This window comes from Atractosteus spatula, chromosome 9 (genome assembly GCF_055471065.1).
Source record: "Atractosteus spatula isolate fAtrSpa1 chromosome 9, fAtrSpa1.hap1, whole genome shotgun sequence".
NCBI lineage: Eukaryota > Metazoa > Chordata > Actinopteri > Semionotiformes > Lepisosteidae > Atractosteus > Atractosteus spatula.
In genome coordinates, this window is record NC_142714.1 from 47,292,613 (window position 1) to 47,314,034 (window position 21,422).

Sequence of the window (21,422 nt, forward strand, 5' to 3'; positions counted from 1 at the left end):
CCTTTACATTGGGATTTGCACAAACTCTCGCTCTCACCTGTGACAAGACCAGGGGTTTGCAACAACAATGTAGACCATAGACCATACTTTACAAAATGTTCACAATGGTGTGCTTGATTTGGAATTTGTCAAACGTTTGCGATACCATCAATTAATGTTGTTACCGACATTGAATAAACGGTCTGAGAAACTGGGACTGCAGTTTCCATTAAGCTCAGTAACATCCATATTAGATTTACAGTATACTTTCCTGTGAATCCTGTGCAACATGCCTGCAGCAGTATACTCTTGCCACTATTCTAGTTCTTTTACTGTAGTCTATAGATGCTTAGAGCCCAGAGCTCCAGTTTCATAAGAATGTCAAGTATTTATAAAGGAATTCTAAAACACTCAAAGAGATTTTAATGTATGCTTCTCTTTGGTCATTCAAACAGCTGTGTTAAGTCAATCAAATATGAACTATCACATCTATACACAGTGCTTGCAGGACAAAGTATAACCTATAAAATGTTATCAACCCCGATAGAAAATCTGCTCCTGCTGCAATTCACAGATATTGGGAATTGGAAAAGTTTGTTCCATGCTTCTCCTCCAAAGGGTTTCACTTACAGAAAGAGTGAGCTAGGAAGAAAACTGAGGACAGCTCCTGCATGCAGACAGGCAGTTAAGACAGTGTATCTCTTGATTCACTGCATCGGACCAGAATTGACTTACAAGTATATCTTAGTTTTATCTTGCAAATAAGACCAAACACAAAAGAGTTCTAACCTGCAAAAAATATTTTATATCCTCTCAGCTCCAGTTAATAATTATTAGTTAATATAGTTCTACTTTTAAAATCTTGAATTCATTGTAAGGCAAACACTTTTGTCAATATTGCAAAATAAGCAGTATAGAAAGCCTCAGCAATGTGTGTGTTCTCATCACTCTTCCATATATCCCCATATAGTATTATGAACATGATATCCACTTTAAAACTACCTCTCCTATGGATGCCAGGCCACATGACAAAAAAAAACCCAAATTAAAAATGCTAGTTTTTGCAATATTTGCTATAATTAAAGCATTTATACATCAAAGATGCTGTCTATTGGTGGCACACTGTTTAGAAATTCTTTTCACAAGGAGTGAAATTGTAGAATATAATTGAAAGAGCCAAAGACTGCCTTCTAGCTAATCTTATCAAGAGCCAAATGACAGTCCTGTTTTACGGTAATTATTACTGCAAACACTTGTAGTGGAATATTAGCTGGTTGTAAGGATATCTGCTTGGGAAAGGAAACAGCATGGGATTAACACCTGGGCTTCATTAATATGCATGACAACCTGTTCCCATGATAAACAATAGGATTCTTGTAAACCATTTAATATAAAAGCTGTCACGCAGAGACATAAACTATCTAATTCACACTGAGTTTTTAATTTAAATTCAGACAGGAAATTGGCTGAAAATCGAGATGACCCAGCAACATTCAAGTAGGCATTCTTGCTGTCTCAAGTTTATTGATAAAGGCTGGCCAAACTGAAAAAAAAAAACATTGCGACAGATTTTAAAAACATCGAACAGGGCACAGTCCAAGACTACCCTTCAAAAAAAAAATTGTCTGATCTTAATATGTAAATATCACAGAAAATCCACGACTCCGGAGAACTGCATTTCAGCAGAAGAGACAATGGTTGACCTTTCTGCACCACTTTGCCTAGCAATTGTAAAAAGTAAGAAAAGCACCAAGAAGAAAAATCTAAACTGGTAAAAAATCTAACCCAATATGGCTGGTTTACAACCTACCTAGATATTGTCTCCATGAAACTGAAGCTTAACACATTTCAGGTAGGACGATAGTTTCAAGCTGTAGAATGTTAGGTAGCAGTCATTTATTACAAAGACCTAGATCATTCAGGTGTTTGATTTTCACTCCAGCTAAATTGGGTATACCAGAGGACAGGTCTGCCAATTAATATATCTTAAGCTTCATGTCTCCTCTGACAACCACGCGATAAAACTGGGACAAGTGCAAAAGTGCTTAAGTGGAGAAAGGCTATTCCCTAAGGAGAAGAAAGTAAATACATCTATGTGTGAAAATACTAAGATAAATATAACCATTTGGTTCCTTCAGTTGACAAGTTGAGTTTTGAGTGAAGCCAAACCTAAAAACTAAAATCCTAGCGACACCATTTTTTTAAATTTTACAAAGAAATGCTACAGAATTGCAAAAAGTGTTCACAAACTTGATTTACTTGGACAACACATCCAAGCTTAACATTTTATTTAAAGCACAATTTAATGGCTCAACTGTAACACGGTATTTTATCCACTGAACCTACGTTCTACAGAAAGGTTCAACAAAGTTTACTTGTATGGTTTCCCCTGTTAAACAATTATATAATTTTCATGGAATATATCTGAAGTTGCTTCACAAAATCTTCCCATCAGATATTCATTACAGATAAAAATAAATTGCCATCTGTAACATTTTTTCTCTCCTGAAAAAATATCACTTACTAGACAAAATATAAATAGTGATATCTGTGATATTATATATACTGTGATGACATTAAAAGTGATCCCGATCAGTGTTCTATGCCTTCGAGAGAAGTTTTCATGTGTCAGCGCAGCATGATTTTCAGAGTGGTAGCTGTGTGGAAACTGAACAATCTCAGCAAATGATGCTGTTTATAACCATAATCACGAGTTATTTCCAGTCAGATTCACACAACCTTCAAAATAAACCTGTCTTGGTTTTTAAGAAAGATGCCACTTTAAAAATACACTTATCTTATCTCAAGGGGTTAAAATAGTTTCAGCATACCAACATGTGCAGAGTGACCAGACAAGTTTATCTCTTTTATTTTAAAACAAAATTTTAAAATAAAATTAACTCTGTCACCACCGAATGTTAGTGACCATTAAAATAATCAGGTATTGCTCCTGAATGAAATACATTTAGAAAGAGGGGATGTTATGGAAGTAGATATTTGTGGTAATTCGAGGAGAAAGACCACCCATTTTATTGGAGAAGACTCCTACTGTAGTTCCCAGTTGGCAGCCTCACTCTGCTTTAACATGACAGAATAGAAAATCTTTATTAATGTTAAATTACACTTAATTTCACGCAGCTCTTTGTCAACTGTGGATAATATTATCGTCATAGAGGCCAACTTTAGAACTTGCTACAGACTGGAAAGTTGTCCATTCTAAAAATCATACTGTCCTAAATCCAATGCTTTTCTGTATTGGATGTGCATATTCCTACTGTAACAGTCTTCAAGTCATGGTGACAATTCAGACTCACAGGTTATACGATACTTCTGAAGATGAACAGGCACATAGAAGATTCCAATCTATTTTGCCCAAATCCAGCCTAATGAATTAAACCTGCAAAGGAAGAATGAGATGTAACAGTGCAGTGGCCTTTTAGGTGACTGCGTTTGTAGATACCATTCAACACAATTTCATGCACCACACTCATCTTACAGAAAATGCAAAACCTTTATCCTTTTTGCAACCTGCATGCAACTCTTTGCTACAATCTTTATTCAAGTACCAAAGAGGTAGAAGTGTCAAATAATCCTCCAAAACGTGTAATCAGAGCATCTATTTTTTTGCCGGTTACTGATAGCTGTGAGGACAGCACAGCATATTGTACATGTAGAAAGGACAGGGTAGGGAGTGGTGCAGAGATCACACACACACATTCTCCCAGCTTCGCCAAGCAACACACTTTACACAGGTGGAAATGGCTTTTTGGAAAGATTGAGAAAATGTGTGTAAGAACAGGCTATGCTGGCTTTGAGTGACACCCTGTATATTACCTACTAATGCTTCTCTTGCAATTCACCCTTCATATTCCCTTAAAATATCCCTGCAGTTTTGCAATGTTGGTTATCCAAATAGCTTGTCTTGTAAGTTCTTCATGTGACACTTTACCAAGCTGTTTTCAAGAGGGCTGTGTACAATACTGGTACAGTACATTGTACTGTAGTGTAATCAATTTACGTAGCCTAGAGCAGTCTCTGTCTCTACTGCCATCCAGTGGCTTTTTCACACATTAAGAATTCACGAAAAGCTTAAAAAACAGATGTCTAATGTTCGAAACAGATGGACCATGATGCCTTTCTAGAGAACACCTGCAACAAAAAAAATATGTAAGATCCACAAACTGAGACAGGTCTTCTTCTTTGCTGTTTAAAGGGCCGTTTGAAGGTGGAAACATTTCTATCCGCTGTGTGAATACCCCAACACAGCAACTAATGTTCTGTTTAATCCCAGTTTTAATTACACAGGTGATATTCTCTTTCATTTACAATCCGTCCCAAAAGATGTCAAGAATAAATCTTATCCAAAATTCTTTCAGAGATGTGGATGGAATCTACCACAGATGAAGGAAACAACCATACAGTATGGGGCTGTATGGTAAAATTACCTACTGACACTAGGCTTTCTGCAGTGCTGGGACGATATGTTTGTCTGTATAAGATAGCTCAATTTTATTCAGAAGAAACACATTGAGAAGTATATGTCAATGGACTTCTTCTTAAGAAGTGGTTTTGCTCAAAGTGATAATTGTACAATACTGTGCAAAGCTCTTAGTGTTGTGTGTGTTATTAGCTTCACCAATTCACTTGATGCCTCCAGAGAAGAAATAGTTTTATACTATTACAACACCTTTTTTCACAACTATCCATTTTTCCAGGAAGCTACCATCTTTAAACCACAGATCACATTTATTGAGTTCATTATTTTAAAAAAGCCGCAAGTTCCCCCCTCCCATAAAAAGCGGGCTTTTATATAAGAATCGGTGCGCATGAGTACCACCAGACTGAATGAAGTCAATAAATCCCCTCACTCCACTTCTGTCTCCTTCCTTGGGTTAGCCCTGCCCCCCGTCTCCAGTCTCTTTCCCGGTCTCTCTCTCTTTTCATTTCTTGGTTCATAGTGACAAATCTCTTAAGACATTTCCTCCCAAGATGCTTACAGTACTGTATGTGGGACCGAATGTCTCAAAGTGATTGAATGGAGAAATCCACGAGGAAGTAGTTAATAAGAAGTTCATTCTGAACTTTGCATTCTTTACGTGAATATCAGTTTTTATTTGTAGGTTCATATCAGAAGAATTGTGAATATCCGTACCAAACACACCCGCAGTATTTATATAGCAATGGATGCATTACATCTTTAAAAAATAGTGAACTTGCCCAATATAAATACATTGCGTCATATTGTAAAAGCACAAATTTGAATGGCCTTGTGACATGGGCATCACAGTGGCACAGTGAGGTAGTGTTGCTGCCCTGCAGTGCCGGGGTTCAGTTCCAGATCTGGGATGCTGTCTGCATTGAGTTTGTATGCTCTCCCTATGTCTGTGGGTTTTCACCCGGAGCTCCATTTTTCTCCTACAGTCCAAAGGGTTAATTGGCTTCTGGGAAAACTGGCCCTGGTGTGTGTGTCTGTGTGGCATCCCATCCAGGGTGTACCCTCTCTTGTGCCCATTGCTTGCCATGGTAGGCTCTGGATCCCCTGTGACCTTGCATTAGATAAAGCAGTTAGAAAGCGGATGGATGAAACCAGTGATACGAATCACTCTCCAGTGTCATGTTGCATGAAAAATTTAAAGCAGTGAAGTTGATTTCCATCTCGTCTGCTAATTGAACACAACTTCCAACAAATCATGAATGTGGAGTTGGTGCGTGTAAAGATATTGACATCTTGTGGTTGTATGACAATTTGAAGCATGGGATTTCCAGCAGGAAAAAATCTACTTCATGCCTACACCAAATCTAATAAATCACAAGGAATAAAAGATCTCTTATAAATTTGTTGAAAACCTCCAATGTTTTTATAGTTCTATGGCAGTATACAATTATGTCCACTACAACAGACATTTATACTGATTATATTTAATATGCAGATTACATGCTGTCTAGTTTATATAAAGCAGAAAGTTCAAGTGCTTCTAATGTACCCACTTTTGCTGCCTATGAAGTTCCTGAATTATTAATTGTATCATTTGGAAATTGATGTATCATGGGCTTTTTCAGAACGACTTGAGATTTATGTTATGTGATTAACCTGCAATGAGTTCGTTCTGAACCAGCAGGGGTTTGTTTAAATAATAGGTTCAATAGCTCTCTGAATAAAACATTGCCAGACAAATTGGCCCATTTGTCGAACATCATTCCTTCACTCTTAGGGAGCTTTCTTCCAGAATGACCCTAGAGCTGCAAGTCACCTAAGTCCTGTCTTATGGACTATCCTATTTAACTACACTGGACTGTTAATTTTGCAAGTCATTAGTTTACAATTTGATTTCATTGGATGATTCACATTTTTTCAAATACTTCTTCACTGAGTTTTCTCCTCTGAAAGTGATCTCTGTAGCGTTTGGGAGGGCTCTATACTTCCTTATAGTACCTTGCAAAATCCTCCATCTTCTGCATCAGCTTCTCCCTTGTTTTAAATGACAAAGTTTTGTGCATTTTCATAAAGTGAATATGTTATTCAAAACTTGATTGTTCAATTTACACATGTCTGTTTGTAAAAGAAAGTTACATGTCAGGAAAACCTGCAAAAAAGTGCAAAACTAAAATTTGTTAATAGATCAAGTATCATTCATTTTGCAATGGTAAACATGGATTAGTTCAGGCACACAAAAGTGCTTTGACAAGTTACACAACATAATGGCCCTTGTTTGTGTGGAAAAATAGTGCAGATGATGAGAATCTGGTTTCGAAACTGATCACTTTAGGAGCTGCATCTTTAAGAATATTTTGGACTTTCTTTTTTATCCCCAGCCTTACTAACAAGACCAGTTACTTGGTGTCTTCAATGTTGTGAATTGCCTGATTTACACTTGTGGTATGCCAACTAAAGCAACAAAAAGCAACTAAAACATGGCAGAACTCAAAATAAATAATACAGTACTTAGAAAAAATTTATTCACTAAAAAAGAGAGACTGGTGTACATCTTGTTACATCATGTTTTGATTTGCTACATCATGAATTTTTCAGTATTTTTAGAACTGATTGCTAGCCCTGACAATCAACCTGAGAATCACATTTGGGTTTGGTGAAAGTCACAAAACAGGTATCTTACAGAAAAAACGTAATCAGGTTAAGAGTTTAACAGTCAAAATCAATTACTACACAAGCACTGTGCAGCCCACACAAAATCAGAAACAGGTCATTAATGAAATCTTCTTTCACCTGAGTCGGTGTGGCGTTAGTGTGTGCTGTTTAAGCAAATAGTATATCATATAGTACTTTTATTGTTCTAGTGTGTTGGTGAGATTACAGACTTTTTACAAAATCCTCAAAATAGGAAATTAACAACAGGAATGCTGCACATTTTGTTCTGCTTATTTTATTTTAATATACAAAACCATTTGTTTCTATCAACCATGTTAGGGTACAAACCTTGAGCAAATTCCTTAGTGCATTTTCATTTACCCACTCTCTACAAAACCAGGAATGTGCCTTCGCAGATGAGAGCTCCAGTTCTGCTATACAGAATTAGAGGCTGGAAGGCTTGATTAACTTTGAATTTATATCACTTTTGTACCCACATGTCACTCACTGTTTCGGAAAACTTACCCATGACCTGGTAACAAATTACACTTTATTAAACCAAAAAGATAGCAGTCAGGGCGGAATTTTTTTGTGTGAAGACTCCCAGAGATGCTAAAAAATAAAACAGCTGCCACTCTTGGTCTGAGAAGTAAAGTATGGTCTCTTCATTATAAGTAAAAACACCACTCTCAGCAATGTAATATTTATATCCAGACCAAACACTCAATTTGTGCTGAGGCCAGTACTGAACCAAATAATTGTAAAGCCCCTGTACCAAAGTGTGCAACATAAATGTTTGATCAACATAGCAACTTAAGGTAGTACTTTTTAAAAAGGAACTGAATGCAAAATGTGTTGTTGGCAATTTTTCATTGTTTTCCCACTTGGTTTAAGTGAATTTCTAATGTAGTATTCCCACGCCTTTTTTCGAAGCTGTCTGCAGTATTGTTTGTGCATAGAAAACAAGCTGCTGGAGTGAGCACTGCTCATGTATATGAACTTCGTCTCCTGACTGCCCAGGAGACTTGAAAATGCTCTGATCTATTCAAAAAAGAAAGAACATTGTGTTATAGATGGCATCTATAAATTGTTACTTGTAAAGGTTTAACAAGAGAAGAGGGACCCAACAGAAACTTAAGTGTTGATTTATTGCTCAAAGTGAACCAGGGTTGTTGTCATAAACTAAAAGTACTCTTCACACGTTTTCTCTTCAAAAAGCACCTGCTTAATTTTCAAAATGATTTCCTCAATCAAATCGGAATGAAAAGCATTCTAAGATCAAAGCCTACGAAACAGATTTTGTTTGTGATGAAAAGAAATAAGATTAACAGTTTTCTGACAGATGGGCATCCAATCCAAATTTTAAAATGTCTAGATAGCATTGCTGATGTATGGATGTTGGCATCCATGTTTTTATGGATAAAAATATGAGAAACCAGTATGTAAGTAAAGATGGCAACATAATTAATAGAGTGGTGTTTTTTTTTTAAATGTAAGACATTAAAAGCAATATTATTGGGGGAAAAAAAGCTTCTCACAGTAAAGTCACCTGTAATGACTTCTTTCAAATAGGAAATGAATTGATAAATGTGTTTCACTTGCCACTTGTTTTGTTTACAGTCTGTCATTTTATTAAAAAACATAAACCAAGGAAAAAGCTTTGACTCTTAAGATGATTTCAACCCCATGTCTCCATGCCCTCACCCTACAGAGAGCCAGTAAGGTTCCTGTGCCAATACGTTATAAACGTCTGGTCAGGGAAATGCCTTCTTTGAGCTGAATGAAACAATTCTCATCTAAAACTCAAACCTATGTACATTCCACAAAACTAGGGTATATACTGTATACTGTGTGTCCTTTTATTATGACCAAAACCACTCTCAAGAAGGATGGAGCCAAATTGAAAGAATCCATAGAATCCATCTTACATCAAATGCTCACTCTTGATGCTTAATAAAAATTGCCGCAAATGTACAAATTAATGTGTACACTGCCTTCACCAATTAAGCAAATTAAACAGTGGATTCAATTATTCTGTCTTTCCCTAAACGTGAAATGAAAGAGTTCTATTAATCCTGATTCTTAATTGGATAACTAGGAGAACTTGCACAGGTCTCTAGATAATTTTTCATTAATTCCCCATATAGCTGTCATGATTGACAGGATCAAATCTTGTACTTCAGGCAAAAAAAGATTTGATCCAGAGTCAGAAACCATCAGCAAATCATGAACTGCTATAACAAGGACAATCTCAGTATGGTGCCCCTGTCTGAGCCCTGACCGGAACACTTCAAAGAGCTCATTAGATGCAAGACTGTATTGAGCAGGGCACTGCCCATTCCAGAGCTTTTTGGAGAAAGGGCAAACTAGAAAGAGAACATTAGTTGTTAAGTACTGGAAGGTTCAGGGCAGGATTTCATAATACAGGTGTGATAGCAGGAGTCCTGAAGCACACAGGAACATGACCGGAATTCAGGAATATGTTAATGTGACTAGTAACAAATGGAAAAAAATCAGAGTTTGAGTAGAGATGTAGCAATAGGCTGCAAAATGTTAGCTATCACTTCAGTCTACAGCAGTAAAATGAGATAAAATCAAACCCATGAGACGCAGGAGTGGGTGTAGTTGTCATGACTGCAGGAGGTGAGGTCAGCAACTGGTTATTAATATATACAGTATTTGGTTGTAAATGAATTACATGAATGTGTTCATTAAAGAAGGCAAAACAGATATGAACTGGTCTAAGAATTTTACTGAAGGAGAGGGAAAAGACTGCATGACTACAGTGATCCCTCAGGAACAGAAAGATATCAAGGCAACCACGAAGGATAACTGATGCTGTTCATAAGCCTGTATATGAACAGTCATTCCCATCTTTCTCCTCAAATGCTAAAAATATCAAACAACTTCCTTTGAAGGAACAAGTAATAGGTTTATTCCGTGCTGAAAAGAGAAGAAAGAAAACACAACGTTTCGGCCGTGGAGCCTTCTTCAGGTGTGAGAGTGCTCTTATAGTAGGTTTAGGTAGATGGCAAACCATAGTTTCCCCCAGGAGCTGAGACCCTTTCATCTTAAAAACTATGCATTCAAAAGGACTAACCATTGTGCAAAGGAACTACAGCACATTCAGGTTAAATTTAAATGATGGATGACTGTGAACTCGCCAACCCTTCAGCCTATGATGTTAACACTGAGGCATGTGCTGAGCACAAAACAAACTATATGACATTTCAACACCAGTACACTGCATAAATCTGTAATCAATATTTAACTTACTAAACATGTGCATGAATACAGAATTTGTTTTTGTTAGCAATTTTCTGTTTCTTCTCCTTCATCCTTTGGCATTTTATAGAGTGCACTGTACCTCAGATACATTCATCAAGCAGTCTCTGCTAAAAATGCATTGGAGGTTTGACCTAGTGCAGCCACAAAACCAATGCCATCAATTAGAGGAAAACAATTTTCACTGGCAAGTGGAGACAGTCTAATTGCTTAATCTGACAAGATATTAATGCCACTAGTCAGGAAAAAGTATAATGGATGCTGATAACCTTTGGACACATGGCAAGCTTAGCTAGTTATTACTTATAGTTGAGTCCACAACTCAGAGCAGACTCTCACTTTCCAATCTCAATGTCTTTCATTATCAAGTTCTATCACTTTGATAAAGTGAAGCACTAGAAACTCTATTAGCTATAATACTGAAAGATGCAGGGAATGTTTTTTACATCCCATTCCCAATGCTGTTAAACAAATATCACTATAACCAATAATCCATACAGATTTAATATTTGCATTGATCCATCAATAAAATGCTTATCTTACGATCTCACATGAGAAAGGGTAAGAATAAATTCAATATGAGAATGCAAAACTCCAAATTATTAAACACTTCTGTATAAGGTGTTGTATCATACAGTGGTGCATATAAATTGTTTAGGACATATATTGATCTATGCAGCTGATAGAAAGTAGGGGATATCTAACTTTAAGTGTTTTTAATTACATCAATAGAAAAGGATAGTAACTTTCTGAGAAAAATACACATGCCCTAAGAATATTATATTTTTTTTAGCCATTCAGTGATTGGCCAAGACATTGCATTTTCAGAGAAGGATTTCATGGATCAATAAAGCAAACAATGAACAATATTCCAAAAATATTCTGAAATGAAAGCTCTAGCACCATTGACATGTTCCAAAGAGGAAGGATAGAGTCAGACAGTAGAAGGTCATCATCCAGCTCTGATTCTAACTAGACCCATAGACAGTGTAATTCATTTACCTCAATATGGGCAGCCAATACAGCAATGCAACTGCAAATGGCCACAAAAGAAACTGCATTTATGCCACAAATCTATCACAAACCAACCAAATGCTGTGCTGCACTAGTACAGTTAGACTGATGTAGACAAAAACAGCTATTGTAAGGCTGATTTAAATGACTCCATGCATGAAACCCGTGTAAAGGGCACTCTGAATGACCCAGAGATCACATGTGACGTTAAAACCTTGAGTCAGTCATACTTGCTTGTGGTGAAGCGTGGGTGAACATTAGCCTCCTGTAGAAGTTCCCTCCTGATCAATATGGAGTAGGTTCACTTGATGTCACACAACAGATGTCCACACCTCTCAGGGCTGAGTCACTGCAGAATACTGCTTCAAAAAAACTACCGAGCATCACATTTGTTTTCTCATCAGATTGGTGGCAAATTTCTTCTGAGGTTGCACGTCCTAGTCTCACTGTACACATCTTTATCAAACATCCACATCTTATTCAGACCTCCAATGTCCCTGGACCTGTTGTCACTTGAACTTTAGAGACGAAGTGAAACTGTCCCAAACTTCAGGACTTGGTGTAGCTCAACCAGGAGAATGACACTGATTCTCTATACCGTAGCTGGGCCAGCTCATTAGGTCAAGACACATTACTGCCAATACTTCCTTGTCACAAGCATTCATAGTGTGACATGAAACAAGACTTGTTAATGTGAAAATGTTGGTTTAGGGATAGCAATTCATGCATCTTCTGAATGATTTAAAGTTTCCAGATCCATATTTTATATGTAATGCTCATCAGCATTACATTCAGCATTAAAAAAATGGTGACATTCACATTGAGACAACACTCATTACAGCTGCAAAATATAACAGACCTTTCCTAATCTTTTGGGTTTGTTTTTCATCTACCTGTCTTGGAGTTATTGCAAAGATAGGGGAAAATCTGTCCTAAAAACACATTCCAGGACATTTTAGCCAGGTACCTGGTTCTTTCTTTTGCTGGCAACTATATCATCCCGCAACTCACAGCTGGCAGCCCACTAAAGCTCAGCAGGTGTAAGACTGGCCAGTACCTAGATAGGAGTCTCCTGGGAAAGCTAAGGTTGCTGTTGGAAGAGGTGTTATTGGGACCTATTGGGAGTATAGGGTACTCACCCTGTGGTTTGTGTGGGTCCTAATGTCCCAGTATAATAATGGGGGCAACATACTGTAAAAAAGGCAACATCCTTTGGATGAGACATAAAAATTAGTTTCTGACTCTATGTGGTCATCAAAAATTTCTCGAAAAGAGTGGTGGAGGGGAGTCCCCATTACCTGTAAAGCTCTTTTAGTGGAATGTCCATAAAAGCACTATATAAGTGTAAGTGTAATCCATACCTCAATCTGATTGAAAATAATGATTATGATTCTAACTCAAGATAGTGATTCACTGAAGCAAACCAAAGGCTCTGAAGGACTTTGTAGTGTAGTGAGCAAATCCACATGGAAGAATGTCCAGATACTTCTCCTCTGAAGGGTAAGAACTTCACTGCACACTTCTAGTCAGTGTAAGCCCTGCCAGAGGAACATTTACAATACTAACTACAGTGGCTTAACTAAATGTGTCCCCTGTGTTTTCTGAACTTTATTTATTACAGATATGACATTACTTTGTGCAATGATATTAAGATTTCTTGTATAATATGAATGATCCAATCTGTATATATTTCTATTATGATAGATATATCCTAATACTTTTGGTTCTGTTTCAGGGTGTGAATAGATTTGGAGAGCACTTTAGGTCTGTGAGTTGCAGGAGACACCTGCCTATGCTCATAAATATTTGCTGAAAAGCATTTTGAAATGGTGTCTCTGTCTCAGAGCTTCATCAATTACTCCTCAGGCGCAGGCCAGGGATTTTTCAGGGCCTCTGTGACTCTTCACAAACATTTTGATTTAATAGAAGTATCCGCAAGCTGGAAAGGTGAAGGACCTGAGGGAGTATTCTCCAAAATAAAGGAGAAATAGAAAATGAAATGCCTTTAAAAAAGAGTCCCAGCGGTTAAACTACAGCACCGCATGCACGGCACAACACTATCCTAGCAAGCCAAGTTTGCCCGGCCCTAAAAAGTTTCTGATTCTAAAGTTGAATAAAAAAGTATTTTCCTGTTTTGACTGTTTTAATGTACCTCTGCATTTATCTACATTACTCTAAAGGGGCAATGTATTAGTTTGCCATGATCATTTCTGATTTTTATTAATTGGGTAGTATGCGTACAATTCTCCAATTAAAAACAAATCAGCTGTAGTGAGCTCAATTGTCCAGCAGAGGAGGACAAATATTAACGCTATTTCAAGTAACACGGTTAAGCTACCAATTAATATTATTCTGTGCAGGCTTGCTAGAGGAAACGTTGCATTGGGACAAGGAAACCATAACAGGGCACAAATCAAATGACCAAACAGCTTTACAGCTGAGAGTTAGTGTTCCCCATGGCGGTGTCAACAACCAGCTTGAGGAAGTATTAGGCAGACGCTGCTATTCCAGAAACAAGTCTAAGGCTGTTCCATACTCTGCAATACATCACTGCCACGGGCCCTTCCTGGACACTTCCCTGCATTTACAAAAATGTCCAGCAGAGGGCAAGCGTCATTATAGGTGTACTGTACGCAGTATTTTATTTTAACGCGGGACAGATATAACCTTTCCGCGACATCGGTAAATGTTTCTCCTATTAATGTCGCTCACAGACTAGATAGTTGAAATGAACAGAAACTCCAAGTGAAAAACAAAAATCCTGAGGAATTTCGAAGTTATTTGCAGAGGCTATTGTGAAGAACGCAACCGAGGGAATCGTAATATAGAAATATAATTAAAAATACCATTTAATAATAAATTACTATTTAAACGTCTTCATAATTATCTGAATTAGTCCAGTACCGATAGGTTTACATATATACCTTGTCATATTTAATTAATATTGTGCATTTAATTTTCGGCTGTGCCTTGTGTTGTGATACCACCTGTATCAATTTTCAGATGAACTATTTAACCAGTCTTAGCCTGTTTACAGTGATGTGCTTTAGTATGCTTGGCAAAAATAAGGTTTCTAAATCAAATGCACGGTGGAATGCAGTTCTGCAGTATTTTTTAAATCATGATTATATTTTTGTATTTTTTAAATTCCAGGTTCTCAAACTATTCAGCGTTTTTCTTCATATCTTACGCTGTTTATGACTTCTTAATGAATTTAAAAGTTCACTTGAAAGACACTTTGTTATTAAATGGCTTTTAGGTTATGTCTGCATACACCTTTAGGCATAAAATGGTGTAAATCCAGGTATGTAAGATCGGAAAGCTTAGCGAGAAGAGCTGTGTGCCCAGTGCGCCGTTTCATTATAAAACTCGAAGCTTATCTGCGATCAATTTCAAAAAGTGAAATAATACGTTTTACAGATAGTACATTTTTTCAGATTATCTGGTAATGTATCGTGAAGGGTAAATACCGGTAGGATATGTCATTTTATTACAATAACTTATAAAACAAGCTTTTTGTAACCTGTTTCTAGATTTGGGCCTTCGACGATAATGGATTCTACAGCACTGAGCTATAAAAGGTCTTTATATTGTTTTTGTTAGACTACATATTTTGTATTTATCCTTCAGTATTTGCATAAGCTTGGAACACGGACGCCAGTTCTTCACACACATTTGGGCTACAGCACCTGTAAATAGCATGGTAAAAATAAACATTGTGTCTGAAAATTTATGGAACTTGGCTGACTCTGAAAACATAACTACACTCTTTAAAAAAAAATTAAAACTGGAAGTGTCCCACTTTTATTAAGATGCGCTGCAAGCTGTCGGTGGTGGAAACGTGACCCCACCCCATTTCTTGGCTACTGGTGTAATCAAATGCTAATCTCTCGGAAAACCCTCGAAACCAGGACCAATAGCAACCAATACACCCGTGTTTATTTGAAGGGGGGGGTGGCCGGCATACTCAGAATTGACTGTCCATTAAAAAGTGTCATTAAGGCACAATCCGGAGACGGACAAGTGAGACGTTTCTAAAAAGTGGGAACCATGCAAGTATCTCAGGGTACGAGGGCTGAATACGACAGCTCTCCCGGGAAAACAGATGCCGCTAAGGGGCCGCTTAATTTCCCCCTGTCGTCGTCTCACTTCATTGACAGTATCCTGAGCAAAGCGAGCAGCGCTGTTGGGAAAAACAAGGGGACTCATGGAGACATGGTTGAAGGTAAGTTAAAAAAAACTTATTTTGCGTTAACGTGCGTTTTACTTTATGATCTGATCATCTGCCACAAGTGAGGCAATAACTTTAATCCTTTGCCCCCCCCCCCCCCCCCCGCAAGACCCCTGACGGAGAGGAAAGGTCTTCATTTTTAATCGGAAAAAATATCGCTTTAAACCACTTTCACATATTTTACTCACAGATGTATACAAAACTAAGTTCGTTTTATTTTAGTATTTTGTATTACCTGCGAAGACAGGTTTACCGCGGGCAAATCACGACATGGGCAATTTCCTGACTAAAATACGTTTTTTCTTTTAGATTAGACAGGTGTATTAAAATAATTCTTTGTATCTCACGGGGGTAGAAAAACACCTTGCGTGCGTGTTGTAACTTTGTTTTTCTTGTGGGCGTCTCCAAGCAGGTGATCTCAATGGGCCAGAATCCATTAAAACTATGGAATGCCCATCAGATGTGAAGATGACGTTCCTTCATCAGGACCACGGAAGGGAAGGTCGAAAAAATTCTGGGCTGCACTCGGAAAGCATCATCCGAGAGATGGAGACCCTGTACTCAAATTACATCAAGTCCCATCAGATGTGCTATTCCTTGAATCCGAGGTCACACGATGCAAAGTTATATAGCCAGCCGCCATCCCTGCAGACCGGGGAGCTCACCTCGCCTAAAGAGGTTGATTTAAAAGAAATGCCTGGAAACTTGACTCAAGAAAATCTGAGGGAGGAAACCGAAAAAGATACTTCAGAGCGTCACCGGGTGATGAAGTGCATCTCTCCGGGCCGCTACAGCAGTTCATCACTGAAAAGGAAGCAGCGTCGGTACAGAACCACATTCACAAACTTTCAATTAGAAGAACTTGAAAGAGCTTTCAGAAAATCGCACTACCCCGATGTTTTTTCCAGGTAATATTTTAAACTCCCATTTGTTTTTACCAATCAATAAAACAAGTGGTTCCAAAACCTAATACAGCACAGCTTCTGTTGAAATTATTTTTAGACGATAAAGCTAGATGTTGAATGCCGACTTTATTAAATCCTGTAAGACGTTCGTTTGCCGGTTTTATTTCAACGCGGACCTGATAATTGTAGAGATTTAGTGTTTTAAAAGTCATATTATACATGTTATACATGATGCGTCTCTTTTTGATGTACTGTATGTTAAGGTCATTCTGTTTAGTCCTGACATGAAAATGAAAAAGCAGATATTAGTGGATGTAAAAAGAAGTTAATTACATTCTTCATCGAAGGGGGATAATGCACCAGTAAGCAATATTTAAGGCCTACATGACATCTTGAAGCAAAGTTATCAATACAGTACATGTAATATATATTCGGATAATTTGAATGCTCAGTTAAAACTCTGAATACACATGAAGTGTAAATAAATCGCCTGTTCGGCTACGGTAAGAGGTTTTCGACAGGTGCTTTTTAAGACAATATTCTCTGTAGATGTTACACAATAGCTGGGTTGTATGATTCATTGCATTAGGACTCTCAACGTAAAATGAACAAATGACAGTAATCAAAACTCTTGATAATCCTGTGTGTAACGTTGACTTTTACGCGCCTCCTCGTTTCTGTTTCCCGTTTAATAGAGAGGAACTAGCAATGCGTCTTGATCTGACTGAGGCACGAGTTCAGGTAAATGAGTTCTTTGCATTCTCAAAATTGCCTTCCGGTAATTTTTCTAGAAAGCAGCAGCTTGTGGTTTTATTCTTTGGAAGTTATTCCAATTAATTTGATACTTCTGAGGTTCCTGTTACCTGCCGTCATGATCATTTGTACAGTATGTGTGTGAGCGCACCTGCAGACAATGGACACTACAGATGTAGCGAATTTTTGCAGGGTTTGTTTTCTGCCCTGTGTATGCGGTCCTTACAGTATGTTTTTTTTTCTGTGTAAAAAATGTTATTGTATAAAATACGAAAGAATAAACAGTTTGAAGAGATTGGCCGCTGCGAAAATGGCATTAATAAAATGACACCACGATAAGAACGGTAATATCGCAAAACCTGGTCTAAAGCCTATAGGTTAAAGTCTTTATTGCCATTGCCATTATTACTGTATATCCCTATCTTATTTGGAGAAGGTCAACCCCACAAACTGGTTAGCCAGTAAAAACAAGCATAAACCACACACATGTGTACCTTTACCAAGGTACAAAACCTTATGTAGTCTTTTTTTGAGTTTATTATATATTTGCATTTCCACCAAATAAATATAATTATTTTAAAAATGAAAACAAGTCTATGAGTGCACGTAAGAGGGGAAATATATCGGTATCCCACTACTGGACATTCAGGAGACTTGTTTCACGTGACTTTCTGTACAGTTTGTGTGTGTTATTGCTGTTGCTGTCTTTGTACATGTATGTTTGCCCAGCTCTCACCTTATTTTTCTGTAACCCACTCATGCTCAGGTGTGGTTTCAAAACCGTCGGGCTAAGTGGCGCAAAAGGGAGAAAGCTGGCGTGCTGGGCAGTGTCCCTGGGTTGACTATGGCCAGTCCCCTGGGGATGTACCTGGATGTTCCCTTGACACAGACCTCAGCTCTGGATCCCTGCTGGGGCTCCACTGGAGTCCCACCCTTTGGAATTCCGCAGACAGCCCCTGTGTTCAGTCCCACTTCCCTGGGTAACCTGGGCATCAGTACCTTAACCTGGGCCTCGCTGTTCAGACATCCCCTCCTCAACCCGCATTTCAACAGGTAAGGTTAATGGCCTTCGTTCTTGAAAAGATGTTTTTATTTTTCCAAGCAAGGACAAAAAACGGACAGAAACTTAAACTGGCAAAGCATCCCGCGAGGCCCAAAGGTGCTAAGGCGTCTTTAAAAAATAAAGGAACGGGCGAAGGTTTATTTCCGGGTGAGAGGCAAAAAAAGAGCCACAACGTTTCGCCTTCTTCTGAGGAAGGCTCCACAGCTGAAACGCTGTCTCTTTTCCCTCCAGCATGGAATAAACCTTTACCTGTTGCTTTGCTGGTGCAGTTACCTACTCAAACTTCTTAAAAAATAAATAAAGTACAGTCTACATAAGGTGTAAGGAGGACTAAGAAATAATCTCTGTGTCTAGTCAAAGAGCAGGTCTATCAGGTTGGTTTGTTTTGTCATTTTCTTTTTCTCACTCCCTCACAGTAGTTTGTTCAGTGTAATCTCGACATGAACCATATCCTTCGCTAGTGTCTCGCGCCTGCCTGCGCCAGGCTGGTTTACCAGTGCCACAAACGTGAAGGAAGAACTGCTACGGTAATGGGCTGCAGGTTTTTAAGATAAGAGATAAGATCACTTTATTGGCCATATACAATTTCTTGTATTAGGAATTAGTCTTTTCACATACCCCATCTTGCTCTCCATGAGACACACAGACAGGGAGAGAAGCTGGGGGTCAGAGCACAGGGTCAGCCATTTATACGGCACCCCTGGAGCAGTTGGGGTTAAGGACCTTGCTCAGGGGCCCAATGGAGTAGGATTACTCTGACAGTCACAGGATACGAACCGGCAACCTTCCAGCCACAGACACAGATCCTTAGCCACAGAGCCACTGCACCACTCTTTTGACTTTGCTCTTCCATTCTCTTAGCACTTTTGTCTATGCTGAGTTCAGATTTAAGTAAAATTCTCCATAGGTAAAGTAAAAACTGCATTGTAAATATATAATTAACAGCAGCATGGTTTTAATGTGGGGCGGCACAGTGGTACAGTAGTTCGCATTGCTAACTCATTGAGCTGGGGCCCTGGGTTCAATTCTGGACCTGGGGTGCTGTCTGTGTGGAGTTTGTATGTTCTCCCTGGGTCTGTGTGGGTTTCTCCTGGGTGCTGGTAGGTTAATTTATTCGGGGAAGATTGGCCGTGGTGTGAAGGTGTCCTCATTTGTGTCTGTCAGTGCCCTGGAACGTACTGCTGTCCTGTCCAGGGTGTACTCTGCCTTGCACCTGTTGCTTGCCAGGATAGCCTCTGGCTCCCCTGCAACCCTCAATTGGATGAAATGGTTACAAAATGGATGGATGTTTCTAATATATACACTAAAATACATTCAGACTTATTTAAGGTACATTTTAAATTCTGTTTAGAATTTGTCATAGGAAGATGTAGGATAGGCCTAGTTCAAAGAGTTTTCCTGCATCTAAGTAAATAAGTTTTATTCTTTAAATTACTTTAAATCTATCCGATACAGACTTCGTGATCCATGAATAAAAATACAGAATGTCCTCAACAGTCAAAACAATATTGGTCATTTTTAAGTTTGGGCACGTTTGCTGCATAACTGTGTATTAGAATTAAAGGTGATAGCTGACTCAACAAGCTTTAGTGTGATTGACAAGTCTTCCTCACATTTTTAATTCTTATGAAAATGTGACCCTAAGAACATAGAAAACATTGTCATGGAGATAAAAATAAATAATGCAAAGAGAGAATGCAAGATCAGAAAAAAATTTAGAAGAACTGGTTATTTAATATCTACCTACCATTTGATGAACATTTAACAAGCAATGTAACTGGAATTTAATATAGTATGCAGTTTCAAGCTATAACAATTGCAGTTAAATATTAATAACCTTTATTGCCTATTTGTAAGAATCACAATCAGAATCTTAAGACTTAAGAATGAGCCCGTTTTGGGGAACGAAATACATTGAAATACTGGATATAATTCTTGCAAAAATGTGTCACCATTTCCTTTATTTTTCTAACATTATGCATGATTGTTTAAATTGCTAGAATGTACTTGCTGTTGAAATATAACCTCTCAGATACTCAGTTTTGTATTCACTGTTGATACTCGTTTGTTTCACTTACCTAAAAAGTAGGCACAAATTGACAGTCCAATCCTAATGAAGACTAATGAAGAAAAGCAGTTTATTTGTAACATGCTCATGTCCAGTAAGTACTGAAATCGTGTCTTTTCCTATTTTCTTAGGTTCTTCACTACCATGAGTCCTCTGGTTAATACGATGGGTTTAATAGCAAAGTCTCCAGCACAGCCATTCGATCTCTCTGCCATTGCTTTGAATGACCCCGTCACAAGGGAGAGGAAGACCAGCAGCATTGCAACACTGAGGCTCAAAGCAAAGGAGCATTCTGCCCAGATACCCCAGCTTGATACCTAATCCTGTCATCCAAGAGGAAAAATAAATAAATAAAAGGAGTACCTACTGACACTGTGAAATACTAACTTCAGGGGGAAAAAAAAAGGTGCAAGTTGAAAGAAAGCAAGATGCCTAATTAAAATCTTAATCTGGAAGCAGAAAACAATTTCGGTTAATATTATTAGCTGTGGACTGGGCACTAGAGCTTCCCAAGGCACTGTACTGCCGATACAGTCTGTAAAGGTTTTCTTTCTGGACTAATTTGACAGTGCATCCTCCTAAATTATAGCTGCTCAGGTTTAATTACTAAATCACAAAAAGAAGGAGAAAAGAATACACCCCCATAGATTATAGAGGTGCTGAAAATAGTAGAATCAGCCTGACGCACTCTCTCTGTGCTTAGAGAAGATTTCCTTGGGGCAAGGCTTGAGGTTGATTATAAATATATATATAATTGTTTATAAATAAGTTTATAAATAATTCTGTAGTAGAGAGAGTGCCAGGTTGAATCTACTATTACTAAATCCAAATCGAAACAATTTGGGCATTTTCAGCGGAATAGTGAAGTTTCAGATTTCCTAAAACAATGTAAAATCTCTCCCCGTCACATAAAATTGAAAGTAAAAACCATTTGGGATACTTATAAATTGTCTTTCAGAAAACAGTTGCATTTAAATTAGACAATATTTGTATAATGCAGATTGTGTTCTTTATTTTTGTAAGCAATGAACGTGTTC

At 38.0% G+C, this 21,422-nt stretch overlaps 1 protein-coding gene across 1 annotated transcript; it reads left to right on the forward strand.

Annotated features, from left to right (window-relative positions):
• The first annotated feature begins 15,415 nt into the window (after positions 1-15,415).
• Positions 15,416-20,965, forward strand: LOC148828671 (homeobox protein ARX-like). Its single transcript, XM_088925867.1, has 5 exons — positions 15,416-15,590; positions 16,006-16,504; positions 17,197-17,242; positions 18,021-18,307; positions 20,517-20,965. The coding sequence occupies exons 1-5, from the start codon at positions 15,416-15,418 to the stop codon at positions 20,704-20,706; spliced, it is 1,197 nt and encodes a 398-aa protein (XP_088781993.1). The 3' UTR covers positions 20,707-20,965.
• Positions 20,966-21,422: the final 457 nt, after the last annotated feature.